General features: G+C 43.7%; 1 protein-coding gene across 1 annotated transcript in view; it reads right to left on the reverse strand.

Annotated features, from left to right (window-relative positions):
* MFSD2B (MFSD2 lysolipid transporter B, sphingolipid) overlaps positions 1-10,458 on the reverse strand; it is a 139,942-nt gene extending 129,484 nt beyond the window's left edge. The window contains exon 1 of the mRNA XM_082251176.1: positions 10,270-10,458. Coding sequence (XP_082107302.1) covers positions 10,270-10,437 — 168 coding nt within the window. The 5' untranslated portion in view covers positions 10,438-10,458. The remainder of the gene's footprint in view (positions 1-10,269) is intronic.
* Between the last annotated feature and the right edge of the window lie 6,939 nt (positions 10,459-17,397).

Genomic DNA, 17,397 nt, shown 5'->3' on the forward strand with positions numbered 1-17,397 from the left:
AGCAGTGGAAAAGCAAACCAGGCCAAGCAGGGCCGAGTAGAGCCGAGCCGGTACTTGCAGTGGAAAAGTGCCATTAGACATGCAGCCAGGAGATGTTAAAAGCAGCTGGTTGAGTTGCAGTTTTACCACCAACCACCAGAACGTGCTGTGGCTGCGCTGCTCTGCTTTGTGGTCTTGACTAATATTTAATAGCAATATCACATTTGGCGACTTATTCAAGTGAGTGGGGCTGCACCACAACCACCCCGCAACTGCGCACAATGCACCCGTTTGCGGTGCAGTGGGTCTGTATTTTCAGAGGTAAAACAGAAGTCCTCATCACCTGCAAAATGACTCTGAAAAGCGCTGCACCGCGGATCACTTTTTAGAGGGTCAGCAAGGGTTGCCATGTGTATGAACGAGCCCTTATTTATATTTTTGTGAACTCTGGTCACCTACTGGCAGAACTGTTCTGATCTCTGTATACAGCCTACAAACAATGTTATCTCTCTTTGTGGAACTAGGGGGTCTACCAACTTGCCCTTAAGGCAGCAATGTCCAAGCTATGGCCCTCCAGCTGTTCAGGAACTACAATTCCCATCATGCCTAGTTATGTCTGTGAATGTCAGAGATTTACAATGCCTCATGGGAATTGTAGTTCCTGAACAGCTGAAGGGCCATAGTTTGGACACCCCTTCCTTAAGGTAACCATACATGGCTCTCTTTTTGGCTCATGGGCTGAATGGGGGCTAAATGAAAGAAAATCATTCGATTTCACTCTGTTATCCTGGATGGAAGAATCTCCACTACCGGTTATGGAATTCAGTATTCAGCAGTTTGAGTGCCTGCAGCTGCCTGAATACAATGGCGCTGCCAAAAAAGTGACTGCATCTGATAGGATGATACATCTGACCCGGGCTGATAAGGCAGTACAGCCAGTCCTGTTATATCGGGATTGGCCCTATCAGCCTAACAAGGGGCCCAGGCACCTCTACACTTAATTTCTGCAAAATAACAAACAGGGCTTTCTAAAGCCCTGTAGGAGCAGAAATCTCAATATGATCAGATGCTTTTGAAGGCTAGAGGAGAGATCTGGGGTCTAATAGACCCCAGATCTCTCCATGAAGAGGACCTGTCATATCTCATTTCATTACATGTTTAAAGCCGGGACAGGGGAGGGGCCAGGGGTTGGGTCAAGGGTGGGTCAAAAAGGCCCCAAAAGGTAGGCTGTACGGGACCCCATGATTTATAACAGCAGCCCTGCATCTGATAAGATGCAGTCAGGGCCGGTTCACACCATGCCTGCACACAAATCGCACAGGAACATGCAATTCAGACCGCATGCAAAACGAACTTCATTTGCGATCTGCCGCGGGTGTCAATTAAAAGTTAATGAAACCCAAAATGCAGGTGTCCCAATACTTTTGAGTGTATATACTAAAATCAAGTTATATCCAATTTTGTATACAATATGTAGGAACCTTTGTATTGTTATTTCATACTTTCCCATACTTGACATAACCATTTATTAGAATGAATGGTATAGCCAGGTAACCAGCATTTTCAACAGATTGGCAATAGTTGCCTCCAGGATTTCTATAGGTTAGTAAGGATTATTCACCTAGAGACAGCACTACAATGTATTTACTGTGCAGTTCCCTTATGGCAACACACAATTTTTAAACTTTGCTAAATTAGCACTGGGGAAACCTCAAGACATTGTACATTCAGAATAGAAAAACACAGTTAATAAATGCGATTTACAAAGATAATTAATTTTCTGGTATGGCTTGTACTAATCAAAACTGTAAAAAACAGGAATTGCCCTTTACAGCAAAGCACAGAAGATGTACAGTTAAAGTATTCCACAAAAGTGAGTACACCCCTCACATTTTTGTAAATATGAGTACCTTGTAACACTGTAAATTTGCTGTCCCCTCAAAATAACTCAACACACAGCTATTAATGTCTAAACCACTGGCAACAAAAGTGAGTACACCCCTAAGTTAAAATGTCCAAATTGGGCCCAATTAGCCATTTTCCCTCCCCGGTGTCATGTAACTCGTTAGTGTTACAAGGTCTCAGGTGTAAATGGGGAGCGGGTGTGTTAAATTTGGTGTTATTGCTCTCACTCTTTCATACTGGTCACTGGAAGTTTAACATGGCACCTGATGCCAAAAAATCTCTGAGGATCTGAAAAAAAAGAATTGTTGCTCTACATAAAGATGACCTAGGTAGGGCCCTAGGCTATAAGAAGATTGCCAAGACCCTGAAACTGAGCTGCAGCACGGTGGCCAAGACCATACAGCAGTTTAACAGGACGGATTCCACTCAGAACGGGCCTCGCCATGGTTGACCAAAGAAGTTGAGTGTACATGCTTAGCGTCATATCCAGAGGTTGTCTTTGGCAAATAGACGTATGAGTGCTGTCAGCATTGCTGCAGAGGTTGAAGGGGTGGGGGAGGGTCAGCCTGTCAGTGCTCAGACCATACACCACACACTGCATTAAAGTGGTCTGCATGGCTGTCGTCCCAGAAGGAAGCCTCTTCTAAAGATGATGCACAAGAAAGCCCGCAAACAGTTTGCTGAAGTTTGCTGAAGACAAGCAGACTAAGGACATGGATTACTGGAACCATGTCCTGTGGTCTGATGAGACCAAGATAAACTTTTTTGGTTCAGATGGTGTCAAGTGTGTGTGGCGGCAACCAGGTGAGGAGTACAAAGACAAGTGTGTCTTGCCTATAGTCTGGCATGGTGGTGGTGGGAATGTCATGGTCTGGGGCTGCAGGAGTGCTTCCGGCACTGGGGAGCTACAGTTCATTGAGGGAACCATGAATGCCAACATGTACTGTGACATACTGAAGCAGAGCATGATCCCCTCCCTTCAGAGACTGGGCCTCAGGGCAGTATTTTAACATGATAACGACCCCAAACACACCTCCAAGACGACCACTGCCTTGCTAAAGAAGCTGAAGGTAAAGGTGATGGGCTGGCCAAGCATGTCACCAGACCTAAACCCTATTGAGCATCTGTGGGGCATCCTCAAACAGAAGGTAGAGGAGCGCAAGGTCTCTAACATCCACCAGCTCTGTGATGTCATCATGGAGGAGTGGAAGAGGGCTCCAGTGGCAACCTGTGAAGCTCTGGTGAACTCCATGTCCAAGAGGGTTAAGGCAGTGCTGGAAAATAATGGTGGCCACACAAAATATTGACACTTTGGGCCCAATTTGGACATTTTGACTTAGGGGTGTACTCACTTGTTGCCAGCGGTTTAGATATTAATGGCTGTGTGTTGAGTTATTTTGAGGGGACAGCAAATTTTTTTTTTTTAAATTCTGTTTATTGAAAATTTTGAACATAAAGACACAAACAGAGCGCCAAACAGGACATACCCCAGCGCAAAACAACTTAACCATCCACAACTACTAAACACATATAGACATCCAGGCAATCTCGGCCCCAAAAAAATGAAAAGAGAGCCGAGAGCCCCAGAAGTTGCGCCCTCACTGAAAATCAGGAGAAAGAAAATTGCAGAGGGGACAGAAAATTTACACTGTTATACAAGCTATACACTCACTACTTTACATTGTAGCAAAGTGTAATTTCTTCAGTGTTGTCACATGAAAAGATATAATAAAATATTTACAAGAATGTGAGGGGTGTACTCACTTTGTGAGATACTTTATATACTGTATATATATATATATTTGGCACCAACATGTCAGAAAATAAATATAAAAAGTTCAAAAACAATCACTGAGTTGCAAAATGGATCACACCCCCACCCCCTCAAAATGAATCACCCCCCCCCCCCTTCCCCTTGTGTCAGTATTTTGTTTGACCACCTTTTGCTTTAATTACAGTCTTTCATCTGTTGGGATATGTCTCTACTAACTTTGCACATCTAGACTTTGCAATATATTTGCCTACTCTTCTTTGCAGAACTGCTCAAGTTCAGTTAAATTTGATGCTGACCAGTTGTGGACTGCAGTCTTCAAGTCATTCCACAGATCTTCAATAGGTTTTAAGTCTGGGCTCTGACTAGGCCATGAAATAACATTCACCTTTTTCTCCTTTAACCACTATGTGGTCATTTTTGCTGTGTGCTTTGAGCCATTGTCATATTGGAAGGTAAACCTTCTTCCCATTGTCAACTTTCTGCCAGAGGGCAGCAGATTTTCCTCAATAATGTTATGGTATTTTACCCTATCCATTTTTCCTTCTATCCTGACAAGTGCTCCAGTCCCTGCTGCAGAGAAACACCACTATAACAATATATTACCGCCTCTATGCTTTACTGTAGGAATTGTGTTTTTTGGATGGTGAGCTGTATTGAATTTCTACCAGACATATTGTTTGGTGTTAAGGCCAAATATTTCAATTTTATTCTCATCTGACCATAACACCTTTTTCCATGTGGCCTCAGAATCTGCAAAGTGCATTTAAGGTGGTCAGATGAAATTTAGAAAGCAACTTTTCCTGTGCCCACTGCAGCTCATTGTTTGAAGAAAGTTAGCTGTCCAGGCTGTACTAGAATACTACAAAAAATAGCAGCTGCTTCCCCTGTCTGGCTGTACTTTTCAAGACTAGGTGGCGCTGCTGTGCTTCTCTCCATCCCTGCTGACATGAGTAGTGAGTGACAATGTTGTCACAACTCTTGTCAGCCTCTAGTGGCTGAGCCTAACGCAAGATTATCATAGGGCTCCCATGCATCCGGGCCCCTGGGCAGTGCTCATACATTAAGACGGCCCTGAAAAAAGAGATAGGGGGTGGGAAGGGATGTAAAGAGAGAAAGAGATAGAAGATGAGTAAAGAAGAAGATGCGAATAGACATCTAGCATAAAATCTCCAGCACTTTCCTGCTGCATATGTCCTCCCATACAAGTAAATGACTCTATGCAGCCATACTTCTCTCAATGCCGATGGCTTGTATCAGCGTTTCCCTGTGCATGCGCATACAGCACATTTTCCAAAACATGAAAGCAACGCCATCATTGATTACACAAAAACACCCATATACAGCCATTTACCTGTATGGGTGGCTGGACGTGGCACCCTGGATTTTTACGCTTAGAGGACTTTACAGCCTCTAGACATCTGTGTGCATGAGGCCTAAGGGGAAAGAGGTAGGGTGGCAGAGGGAGAATCCTATACACCAAATACTGATGAATACTAATAAAATGGACATTACCAGGAAATTATGCTTTTTTCTTATAAAACAATTTTACGCCTAATAAAATAAACTATTGATGAGGAGACAGTCCCAATACTTATTTTAGTAGAATCTACAGATCCCTATTCAACAATCTTGTATTATTAAGAAGACAAAAGGGATATCACTTTGTACTGGGCAGCATCCCCCTATGGGTACTCTGACCACCAAATTCTGAATGATTGATATAGACTTCTTTTTCCAGAACTCCTATCTCCTGCCTCTTATCAGAAGTGACCCCAGAGATTCACAGCTCAGGTGGGAGAATCTGTCCACAGGACAACTATTATTCGTGCACTCCACAAATCTGGCCTTTATGGAGGAAGGAAGAAAGCCATTGTTGAAAGAAAGCCATAAGAAGTCATGTTTGCAGTTTGTGAGAAGCCATGTGGGGGACACAGCAAACATATAGAAGAAGGTGCTCTGGTCAGATGAGACCAAAATTGAACTTTTTGGCCTAAAAGCAAAACGCTATGTGTGGCAGAAAAATAACACTGCACATCACCCTGAACACACCACCCCCACTGTGAAACATGGTGGTGGCAGCATCATGTTGTGGGGATGCTTTTCTTCAGCAAGGACAGAGAAGCTGGTCAAATTTGATGGGAAGTTGGATCGAGCCAAATACAGGGCAATCTTAGAAGAAAACCTGTTAGAGTCACCTGTTAGTGACAGCGGTGGTGGTGAGGGGGTTGGGATTAGTGACAGCGGTGGTGGTGAGGAGGGTAGTATTAGTGACAGCGGTGGTGGTGGTGAGGGGGTGGGATTAGTGACCGCGGTGGTGGTGAGGGGGTGGGATTAGTGACAGCGGTGGTGGTGGTGAGGGGGTGGGATTAGTGACTGCGGTGGTGGTGAGGGGGTGGGATTAGTGACAGCGGTGGTGGTGAGGGGGGTGAGATTAGTGGCAGCGGTGGTGGTGGTGAGGGAGGGTGGGATTAGTGACAGCGGTGGTGGTGGTGAGGGGGGTGGGATTAGTGACAGCGGTGGTGGTGGTGGTGAGGGGGTGGGATTAGTGGCAGCAGTGGATGTGGTGAGGGAGGTGGGATTAGTGGCAGCGGTGGTGGTGGTGAGGGGGTGGGATTAGTGACAGCGGTGGTGGTGGTGAGGGGGTGGGATTAGTGGCAACAGTGGTGGTGGTGAGGGGGTGGGATTAGTGGCAGCGGTGATGTTATCCTCCCCCCACCCACCTCTGCCTCTTACTGATCCCCCCAGGGGGAATCAGTGAGAGGCAGAGGTGGTGGGGGTTGGGATCAGTTGCACTAGAAAGTTGTCACTTACTTGGTCAGACATTGGATTCCCCCTCCCCCCAGTATATACACGCCTCCTCTGTGTCATGAGGTCTTCTTGAAGAGGGGACAGCTCCTCCCCCTTCACTCTATTTGTGTCAGCTGGTCAGCTGACATTTTTTTTTTTTAGTATCCACCTCTGCCTCCCTACACTGATTCTCTCTCTCCCTGGAGAAGATAGGCAGGGCTCTCCACCCTCCGGACACTCCAGTGGTCAGCTCAGCCTCCCCTCTGTGGCTGGCCACACCCCCTGCAAGGTGGACAGATGAACGAACGAACGGAATGGACGAATGGGCAGGCGGGCGGACGAACGGGGGGAGGCCCCACAGTGGCGGAACTCCAGGGCGCAGTCGCAATGGCGACTGCTGCGACTCCGGTAGTTCCGCCACTGGCTAGAGCTATAATGGAATGGTTTAGATCAAAGCATATCCATGTGTTAGAATGGCCCAGTCAAAGTCCAGACCTAAATCCAATTGAGAATCTGTGGCAAGACTTGCAAATTGCTGTTCACAGACGTTCTCCATCCAATCTGACAGAGCTTGAGCTATTTTGCAAAGAAGAATGGGCAAAAATCTCACTCTCTAGATGTGCAAAGCTGGTAAAGACATCCCCAAAAAACTTGCAGCTGTAATTGCAGGGAAAGGTGGTTCTACAATGTATTGACTCAGGGGGTGAATACAAATGCACGTCACACTTTTCACATATTCATTTGTAAAACATTTTGAAAACCATTTATCATTTTCCCTTCCACTTCACAATTATGTGCCACTTTGTGTTGGTCTATCACATAAAATCCCAATAAAATACATTTACGTTTTTGGTTGTAATATGACAAAATGTGTAATATTTAAAGGGGTATGAATACTTTTTTAAGGCACTGTAGAAAGGGATAAAATCGAGATGAATTAATATATAGACAGGGATCATATATAGATGTTTTAACCACTTGCCGACCAGCCGCCATAGTTATACTGCGCCAGGTCGGCTCTGTTACGCAAAATGGCGTACCTGTACGTCGTTTCTTGTAGCAGCAGTTAGTTTGGGCATGTGCCAATTGGCATGAGGGTAAGCGGATCAGCGGGTCCGGCAGACGCTATGTCCGCCAGGCACCCGCGGTCGCTCTGCATGGAGACAGAACGGTAGTCTGACGAAGTAAACAAGGCACACCGCTGTTCTGTCAGTCATGAATACAGGGATCCTGTGTTCCTCCTATGAACATCCTCTGTGTTCATCCAGTGAGCCCATCCCCTACACAGTTAGAAAGCACCCTCTAGTCACGCATTTAACCCTTTGATCGCTCATGGTGTTAATTCTTGCCCTGCCAGTGTCATTAGTACAGTAAAAATGCATATTTTTAGCACTGATTACTGTAGTAATGTCACTGCCCCCCCCCCAAAGTGTCAAAAATGTTAGTTAGGGGTCTGATCTGTCCGCCACAATGTCGAAGTCCCACTAAAAATAGCTGATCACCGCCATTACTAGTAAAAAATAAAGAAATAAAGAAAATGACAAAAATCTATCTCCTAGTTTGTAGACGGATTAACCAGTGGTGGCTGGTGAGTGAAAATTTGGGGGGGGGGGGGGCGACAAAACCAACACCCCTCCCCTCCTGGTGGGACGGCTGGCAGGCAATGAAATCTACCACCCCCCTCCCTCCTCCCCCCTTCAGGGACGGACAGCTGGCTGGCTGCCCAGCCGGACAGCCAGCATCCTTACCTGCTCCTTCCCCGAGAGGCTGTGAGTCTCCTCCGGCTGTACAACTCCTCCCTCTTCCTGGCCAATGGCCAGTAAAATCTCTTTTCAGCCAATCAGGAAAGGGGTCTCGCGACGCACTTCCTGATTGGCTGGTAGGAAAATGAGTGTGATAATAGCGAATATTCATTCGCTATTGTCATACAACTGGGTGGGCTCAGGGCGCAGCGCAGTGCTCTGCGCCCCGAGCCCACCCTTTTTTGAAGCCTATTAGAGCCTCTGGCTCTAATCACGTGCTTCAAAAAAAAAAAAAATCCCCTATTGGAATCCATGCATCCGGCACCCTGCATGTAGATTAGGGGGCCGGACGCACGGATGGGGGGGGCGTGCCCCTGCGCCCCCAATGGACGGGCTGCCACTGGCAAAAACGTTTGCGCAAACCAATCAATATACACTTATTGGGTTTTTTACCAAAAATATGTACAGAATACATATTGGAATAAACTGATGAAAAATGTTTTTAATGGGAATGTTTTATAGCAGAAAGTAAAATATGTTTTTTTTTTTTGTTTGTTTTTTTTCAGAATTGTCGCTCTTTTTTGTTTATAGCACACAAACTAAAAACCGCAGAGGTGATCAAATAGCACCAAAAGAAAGCTCTATTTGTGGGAAAAAGGGACATCAATTTTATTTGGGTACAGCATCGCACGTCCGCGCAATTGTCAATTAAAGTAACGCAGTTCCGTATCGTAAAATATGGCCTGGTTATTAGGGTGGTAAAACCTTCCGGTCCTTAGGTGGTTAATATAGACAGAGATAAAATATAGATGCATTAATATATAGAGAGAGATAAAATATAGATGTAATAATATATAGAAAGGGATAAAATCTAGATTTATTAATATATAGACAGAGATAAAATAAAAATGTAATAATATATAGAAAGGGATAAAATATAGATGTATTAATATATAAACGGATAAAATAAAGATGCACTAATAAATAAACAGAGATAAAATCTAGATGTAATAATATATAGAAAGGGATAAAATCTAGATTTAATAATATGTAGACAGAGATAAAATATAGATGTAAAAATATATAGAAAGGGATAAAATATAGATGTATTAATATATAAACGGATAAAATATAGATGCACTAATAAATAAACAGAGATAAAATCTAGATGTAATAATATATAGAAAGGGATAAAATCTAGATTTAATAATATGTAGACAGAGATAAAATATAGATGTAATAATATATAGAAAGGGATAAAATATAGATGTGTTAATATATAGAAAGGGATAAAATCTAGATTTACTAATATATAACAGAGATAAAATATAGATCTAATAATATATAGACAGGGATAAAATATACTGTAATAATATATAACAGAGATAAAATAAAAATGTGTTAATATATAGAAAGGGATAAAATCTAGATTTAATAATATATAGACAGAGATAAAATATAGATGTAATAATATATAGACAGAGATAAAATATAGATGTAATAGTGTATAGACAGGGATAAAATATAGATGTACTAATGTATAGACAGGGATAAAATATAGATGTATTAATATATAGAAAGGGATAAAATCCAGATTTAATAATATATAGACAGAGATAAAATATAGATGTAATAATATATATAGACAGGGATAAAATATGAATGAATTAATATATATAGACAGGGATAAAATACAGATGTGTTAATATATATAGAGAATGATACAATATAAATGAATTAATATAAATAGACAGGGATAAAATATAGATGAATTAATATACAGTATATAGACTGGGATAAAATACAGATGTGTTAATATATATAGAGAATGATACAATATAGATGTAGAGTTTATATCTCCAGTAGGTCAGTATGAGTTTGTATATGGCAGAAGATGAGTGTGTGTGCACAGTGCTGTGTGCAATGCTGGACATGACATCTATACAATGTATGTGTGTACTGGAAGAGGATTCTTAGGGAGAGCCTGTGATCTTTTAGCTGGAATGCTGAGTGTATATTCTAATGCCATGTACTGTACCCTGCAGACACCATGAGATGGCCCCTGGTACACCTGGCACTCACCTGGCGCTGTGATGATTGGTTGCTGTCCCTCTTGCAGTTGGCTGTCAGTGAGCTGAGCCGAGGCTCCAGCGCTCCCTCTTCCATGTCAGTGCCAATGTGTGCTGTGTGCAGCCAGCGCTGGGTGCAGCCACTAGGGGGCGGGCAGTAGCTGTCAGCGCTGCTTCCCATAGCTGTGTATGGACAGTGTGAATAGCCATATTCTCTTCTTGAGGGTGACTGGTGAATTAACTATTTACAGAACTATGGGGTCACTTCTGATAAGAGGCAGGAGGTAGGAATTCTGGCAAAAGAAGTGTATAGCACTATATGTGCTGCCCAGTACAAAGTGATATCCCTTTTGTCTTCTTATTAATACAAGACAAGAGAGCAGGATGAGAATCTGTAGGTTCTACTAAAATAAATATTGGGACTGTCTCTTCATCAATAATTTATATTACTGAGTGTAAAATTGTTTTATAAAAAAAAAAACTCTGCTTAATATACGTTAAAAGTATAATTTCCTGGTAATGTCAATTTTATTAATATTGATCAGTATTTGGTGTATAGGATTCTCCCTCTGCCACCCTACCTCTTTCCCCTTAGGCCTCATGCACACAGATGTCTAGAGGCTGTAAAGTCCTCTAAGCGTAAAAATCCAGGGTGCCACGTCCAGCCACCCATACAGGTAAATGGCTGTATATGGGTGTTTTTGTGTAATCAATGATGGCGCTGCTTTCATGTTTTGGAAAATATGATGTATGCGCATGCACAGGGAAACGCTGATACAAGCCATCGGCATTGAGAGGAGTATGGCTGCATAGAGTCATTTACTTGTGTAGGTGGACATATCCAGCAGGAAAGTGCTAGAAATTTTATGCTAGATGTCCATGTATATTTGCATGAGTCCTCACTCTTCTTCTTTACTCATCTTCTATCTCAGGGGTCTCCAAACTATGGCCCTCCAGTTGTTCAGGAACTACAATTCCCATCATGTCTAGTCATGTCTGTGAATGTCAGGGTTTTGCAATGCCTCATGGGACGTGTAGTTTCGCAATAGCTGGAGGGCCACAGTGTGGAGATCCGTGTGACAATCTCTTTCCCCAGAGGCGTAACTAGAGCCTTCAGGGCCCCGATGCAAGAAACCATGAAGGGCCCCCCCAGATCCCTGGCCGGGGCCCTTCCCTTCAAGCCCAGGGCTCTTCCCACTAATCCTGGGGCTCTTTACTCTCGTTGCATGGCCTTTTATTACGGTCCCGCAGCAGGATCCTTTCACAAGTTCTGCAGTGGGCTCCCTTCCTGCAATCTTGGGGCCTCCCCACAGTGGTGCAATGCCAGGGCCCGGTCGCAAGTGTGACTTTTGCAATCCTGGAAGTTCACCCACTGGTTTGCTACTGGGCCCCCTGGAGCATGGGGCCCGGTAGCAATCGCAACCCCTGCAACCCCTGTAGTTACGCCCCTGTCTTTCCTCTTTACATCCTTTTACCCCCTATCTCTTTTTATTTTTTTTTAATGTATGGGCACTGCCCAGGGGCCCCAGGTGCATGGGAACTCTATGATAATCTTGCATTAAAACGATGTTCCAGATGGGGAAAAAAAAAATAAAAAATTAAAAGTTAGCAGCTACAAATACTTTAACTGCTGACTTTTAATATATAGACACTTAAAAAAAAAATTATAATAATACAGCACTTGTAAGTCAAAACATATAATACAACATCATGTGCTCAAAAAATATAAAAAACATGTACAAAGTCTTTCAAAAGTTCTCATATAAAGTGCTCAGTGCTCCAAAATCCATAAAAAGTGCTGAAGTGCTTCATGTAAACATGCTGTGTAGTGGGCCACACTCCCCTCTCGTATCCCCACTCACCCACAAATTTTCGGTCTGCGGGTCAACCAAGCTTGCATCCGGTGTTATGGCTACAAATACCTCTAGGCGTCTAAATCGGGTCTCACCAATATTACTCTTGGAGCGGCTTTAGTGTCCTCCAGACTCAATAAAACAAAATGGTACTCATAGTGAAGTACTGTAAAATTATATTTATTTGCGCAAATGCAAAACAACTTACAAGATTGTAGATAAAAATGGGCATAAAACGACTTTCACTTAGGACAGAAGTGACGTTGTTGGTTAGCAGAACCGGAAATACGTCAACACGTTTCGCCCCTCCTCCAGGGCATTATCAGGGACTTAATTTCCGGTTCGCCGTTGTACTAATTTATATATGCGGGGATACCTCCCTCCCTAGTTGGCCAATCGGATAACAGCTCTTAGAATGGATGTGTATGCTCTACTTCCTATACCCAAATGACATCACTTTCTGAATACATTACAATGTCGTTTCCCTCATGAACTGTGCTATTATTTAAAAACACTCAATTATGCAAAAGTATCCATACAACCAATCCACTATTCTATCTGCAAACACCTATGATTCATGAAAAAATTAAATAATACAAAAAAGTTGAAAAAAGAATAAATGAAAAAAAATAAATAAATAGACAGTGACCTGGGCTGCCGCCACCATTCGTTGTAAGGGAAACCAGCAGTGAATCTTTTCGGCTTCACAGCCGGTTCCCGACTGCGCATGCGCGAAGCATGCTGGGCTCTCTAATTGGTCCGGTGGCAGGGGAAGGAGAAGGGGGTCCAACTTCCCAGGAACGGCGACGCAGTGCTGTCTATTGGAAGTGAGGAGGGGTGCTTGTCAAAAACAGGTACCCGTTCCCCCCTGCCACCGGAGGAGGTAGGAAGCAGATCAGCGGAAGTTCCATTTTTGGATGGAACTCAGCTTTAAGCTCTGACACTAGAGGCTGACAAGAGTTGTGACAACAGCGTCACTCACTACTCCTGTCAGCAGGTAGGATGAAAAGCACAGCAGCGCCACCTAGATTTGAGGTGGGGGCATATCAGAAAAGGGAGGGGGGGTCAGAAGGAAAGGAAGATTGATGCCACAGGTATACTCCGGTACAGTAATAAATATTGTTATCAGGGGACTCAACCCTCTGCATCAATGCAGCTAGACCATATGTCTTTGGGCAGTGTCTGCTTTCATAAGTTATTTTATATAGTAGGAGGGTCAGCTGATTTCTACCGCAAAAATTCTGGTCTCGTATAGAACAATGCAAAAGTGAGAAAATTTTTTTAGAATACTTATTCCCCACAATATCCTCCATTTTGGTAAGTAAAAGAACAAAAGGATCCATAGGGACCACAGTATCACAAATGCCACTTAGGGTATCAAGCACTGACTTCTGGGCGTCAGCATACCAAGACATTTTGGACAATTTCATGCTCCCAACTTTGTGGGAACGGTTTGGGGATGGCCCCTTCCTGTTCCAACATGACTACGCACCAGTGTACAAAGCAAGGTCCATAAAGACATGGATGTGGTGGAGGAACTTGACTGGCCGGCACAGAGTCCTGACCTCAACCCAGAGAACACCTTTGGGATGAATTAGAGGGGAGACTGTGAGCCAGGCCTTCTTGCCCAACATCAGTGCCTGACCTCACAAATACACTTCTGGAAGAATGGTCAAACCTTCCCATTGACACACTCCTAAACATTGTGGACAGCCTTCCCAGAAGAGTTGAAGCAGTTATAGCTGCAATGGGTGGGCCAACTCAGTATTGATAATAAATGAGAATGCCCCTGCGCTATCACTAGTAGGTAGAAGAGAGGATCAGAAAGGGCAATGTAAAAGGTGGGAATAGCTGCAGCTCCTATTTCAGCCTTTCACAGATAACTGAATGTATAGCAATTGGTATAGTATTGAAGCTGCGCTTATTCGTAATGCATAAATAAATAGAATAAAAATCAATAAATATGGTATACTACAGTCAATCGGCAGATAAAAAACAATCGTGACTTCTATGCTGTAGATAAGGTGACATTAAAAAGTGCTAAGTGCAACAAAGCTGCAGTGATATGTCTGCACCTAAAACAATACTGTGGAAAAATCGTAGATATTTGTGACTCCTGTGTTGGGAACGCAGTATCAATGTAAGGTGCTAAACGTGCAATAAAGGTGCAAGAAAAATAAAGTAAATATAACCGGGATTATACAACTTCTCTACAACTTTATGCCTGACCTGTCTGGTTTATTCATTGGTCTTCATGATGCGGTTTGTTCACTAAGGTTCTTTAACAAACTTCTGAGAGCTTCACAGAACATCTGTATTTATACGGAGATTAAATTACACACAGGTGGACTATATTTGCTAATTAGGTTACTTCTGAAGGCAATTAGTTCCACTAGATTTTAGCTAGGGCTATCAGAGTAAAGCCCCGTACACACGTACCGATCGGCCGTCTTTTGTCCGCGGGCTGTCTTGTCTGTTGAAAAGTGCAAAAGACTGCACACGAATTTTGTCGGCCAACAACAGCCGACTGCAGAAGTGATGTCATGTGATGGTTAACTTTCCTTGTCTTTTTTTCTTTTCTGAGCATGCTCAGTCTTGCAAATCTGCTGTCTGTCGGCCGAAATCTGTACTGACTGGCGAACAATCGGCAGTTCTGGTGTCGGCATACAAAAATTTTAATGCTTGCACGACAGATTCTGTTCGGCCAAAAGTGCGCTGTCGGCAGCATCATACTAACAAGCTGAAAATCGGCCGATCGGTCGTCGGCCGAATCTTTTCGGCCGACAATCTGCACATGTGTACGGGCCTTAAGTGCCGCTTTACAGTGATTCAACATGTGCTCCAACTTCCAGAGCACAAGTTGCATGACTTTTCAAAATCAGTGGTTCCCTTTGAGAGCTCAGCAGGTCTGGAAAGAGGGGGGGACAGGACAGGATGGGGGTAGGGACGAGCTAGCACCCCCCCCCCCCCAGCTCCTGGACCATACCAGGCCAAAGGCCCTCAACAAGGGGAAGTGAGTGCTTTGGGGCAGGGGGCCTCCCCCATGTGACTGAGTATGAGGTACATTGTACACCTACCCATTCACCTAAAAAAAAAATTAAAAAAAGCAATGTGGTGTAAATAAAATAAAGAGTTGGTTTTTCACAAGTCCTTTATTAAAAGTGAAGAATGTCCCCTGTTGTAGACCCAACGTGTTTTTTTCCTCTGGTCTTCTCCCTCCGGTGCTGTGTTTGGAGAAGATAGCAGCAGAGGAGAAGACAGCACCAGAGGGAGAAACCTGGAGGAAGAACACAACACCGGAGTGAGAAGCCTGGAAGAAGAATACAGCATCGGAGGAAGAACACACGTTTGGAGCTACGAAGGGGGACATTCTTCACTTTTAATAAGGGACTTGTCAAAACTGTCTCTTGATTTTATTTACACTACACTGCTTTTTTGGGGGGGTGAATGGGTAGGGGCACAATGTACCCCATACTCATTCACATGAAGGAGCCGGGATTCCAATAAGCCCCCTGCCCGCAGACCCCCACAACCACCGCCCACGATTGTCGGGAAGAGGCCCAGCCTCCCCCTGACCCAAAGCACCCACCCCCCATGTTAAGGCCATGTGGCCTGGTTTGGTCCAGGAGAGGGGGGGGGGCTGCTAGTTCGCCCTCCCCCCTTCTTGACCTGATGGGCTGCATGCTCGGATAAGGGTCTGGTATAGTTTATGAGGGGGACCCCATGTAGTTTTTTTTATACTACTTTTGTAGCGCTGCGTTTCCCCTCTAAATTCATACCAGACCGAAGGGTCTAGTATGGTGTTGGGGGGAGCCCAAATTTTTTTTTTATTGGCCTGGGGTTCCCCTTTAAGATTCATACCAGACAGTCTCAAAATCCCGTTCACTGGAAGTCATGGAAGTCCGATCAGAAGTCGCACTACTTTCGTGTCAGATCAGTGTGAAAATAGCCTAAAGGGGGCTGACTACAAATGAACGGCACACTTTTCAGGTATTTATTTGTAAAAAAAATGTTGAAAACCATTTATCATTTTCCTTCTACTTCACAATTATGTGCCACTTTGTGTTGATCTATCACATAAAATCCCAATAAAATACTGCGCAACTGTCAAATTCGGCTGTGTGGTTGAGCCTGTACAGCTGATGCATATCACTTATATAAGCTGCCTGCATTCAGTTCTGCACTAAGACATAAAACTCTTCACACTGTATGGGACTGTGCACCCATGAGAATGAGCCCTTATGAATAAAATAATAACAATGGTGGAGGGGACCAGATTCTTTCAGGATTTGTCTGGCATATACAGGCATTCATTCCGGCAGAGGAATCGTGGATAGCGAGTCTCTGAATCTGGTGGTCCAACAGATTGCGGCAGTAAGTTATAATATAAGAAAAACATCTTGTCCAGGTGAAATCATTAGGAACTAATCAAAATGAATGCATGGTGGAAGAAATCCTACCAATCTCCCTTTTGACAAGTTGTCTTCCTGCAGCCACCAATGCAGAGACTCTTTTACTTGATCTGGAAGGGTTACTCAATCGTTTCCAGGTACTCTGTTGCCCGTTCCATACTGACAAGGAGAAATTCTGCAGTATTCTAATGGGTGCATGAGACCAAGAGATAGCTGGGATAGATGCTGTCAATAGGCCCAAAAGCCTCATCATTTCCCTGATGGATACTGCCTGTCTCAAGAGGAGATTGGAGGTTTCTATCTTCAACAGATCTTTCTTCTCTTCCGGTAAATATATTTTTGCTTTCACCGAGTCCAGTAAGTAACCTAGGAAGACAACTTTCTGCAATGGTTGCAAATTTGACTTTTCTGAGTTCACAATCCACGCCAGTGATTGCAGATGGTTTATCGTGTAGGTTAAGTTTTTCTCCAGCTCTGTGGATGACTCTGCAAAAACCAGATTGTCCAGGTAGGGTATTATCTGGATACCTGAAGTCCTCAGCCCCTGTAAGGCTTCTGCCAGGATCTTCATGAAGATCCTGGGAGCCGATGACAACCCGAACGGGAGAGCGTTGAACTGAAAAAAGATGGTCTGACCTGGTCCTTTCACTGCAAACCTGAGGAAGAGTTTGGAGCAGCTTCTGATCAGAATATGCAGGTATGCCTCTTTCACATTGATCATTGTCTCTGAATAATAGCTCCCTTGTTGTGAACATCGTGTCCATCTTGAATATTTTGTATACCACTTTTGTTGACTTCCTTTAAATTCAGCTTCAACCTGTATTTCCCCTGAAGGTTTCCTTCTGATGAACATATGGGAATAAAATCCCCCATAAC

Source organism: Pelophylax lessonae (assembly GCF_965119305.1).
Source record: "Pelophylax lessonae genome assembly, chromosome: 3".
NCBI lineage: Eukaryota > Metazoa > Chordata > Amphibia > Anura > Ranidae > Pelophylax > Pelophylax lessonae.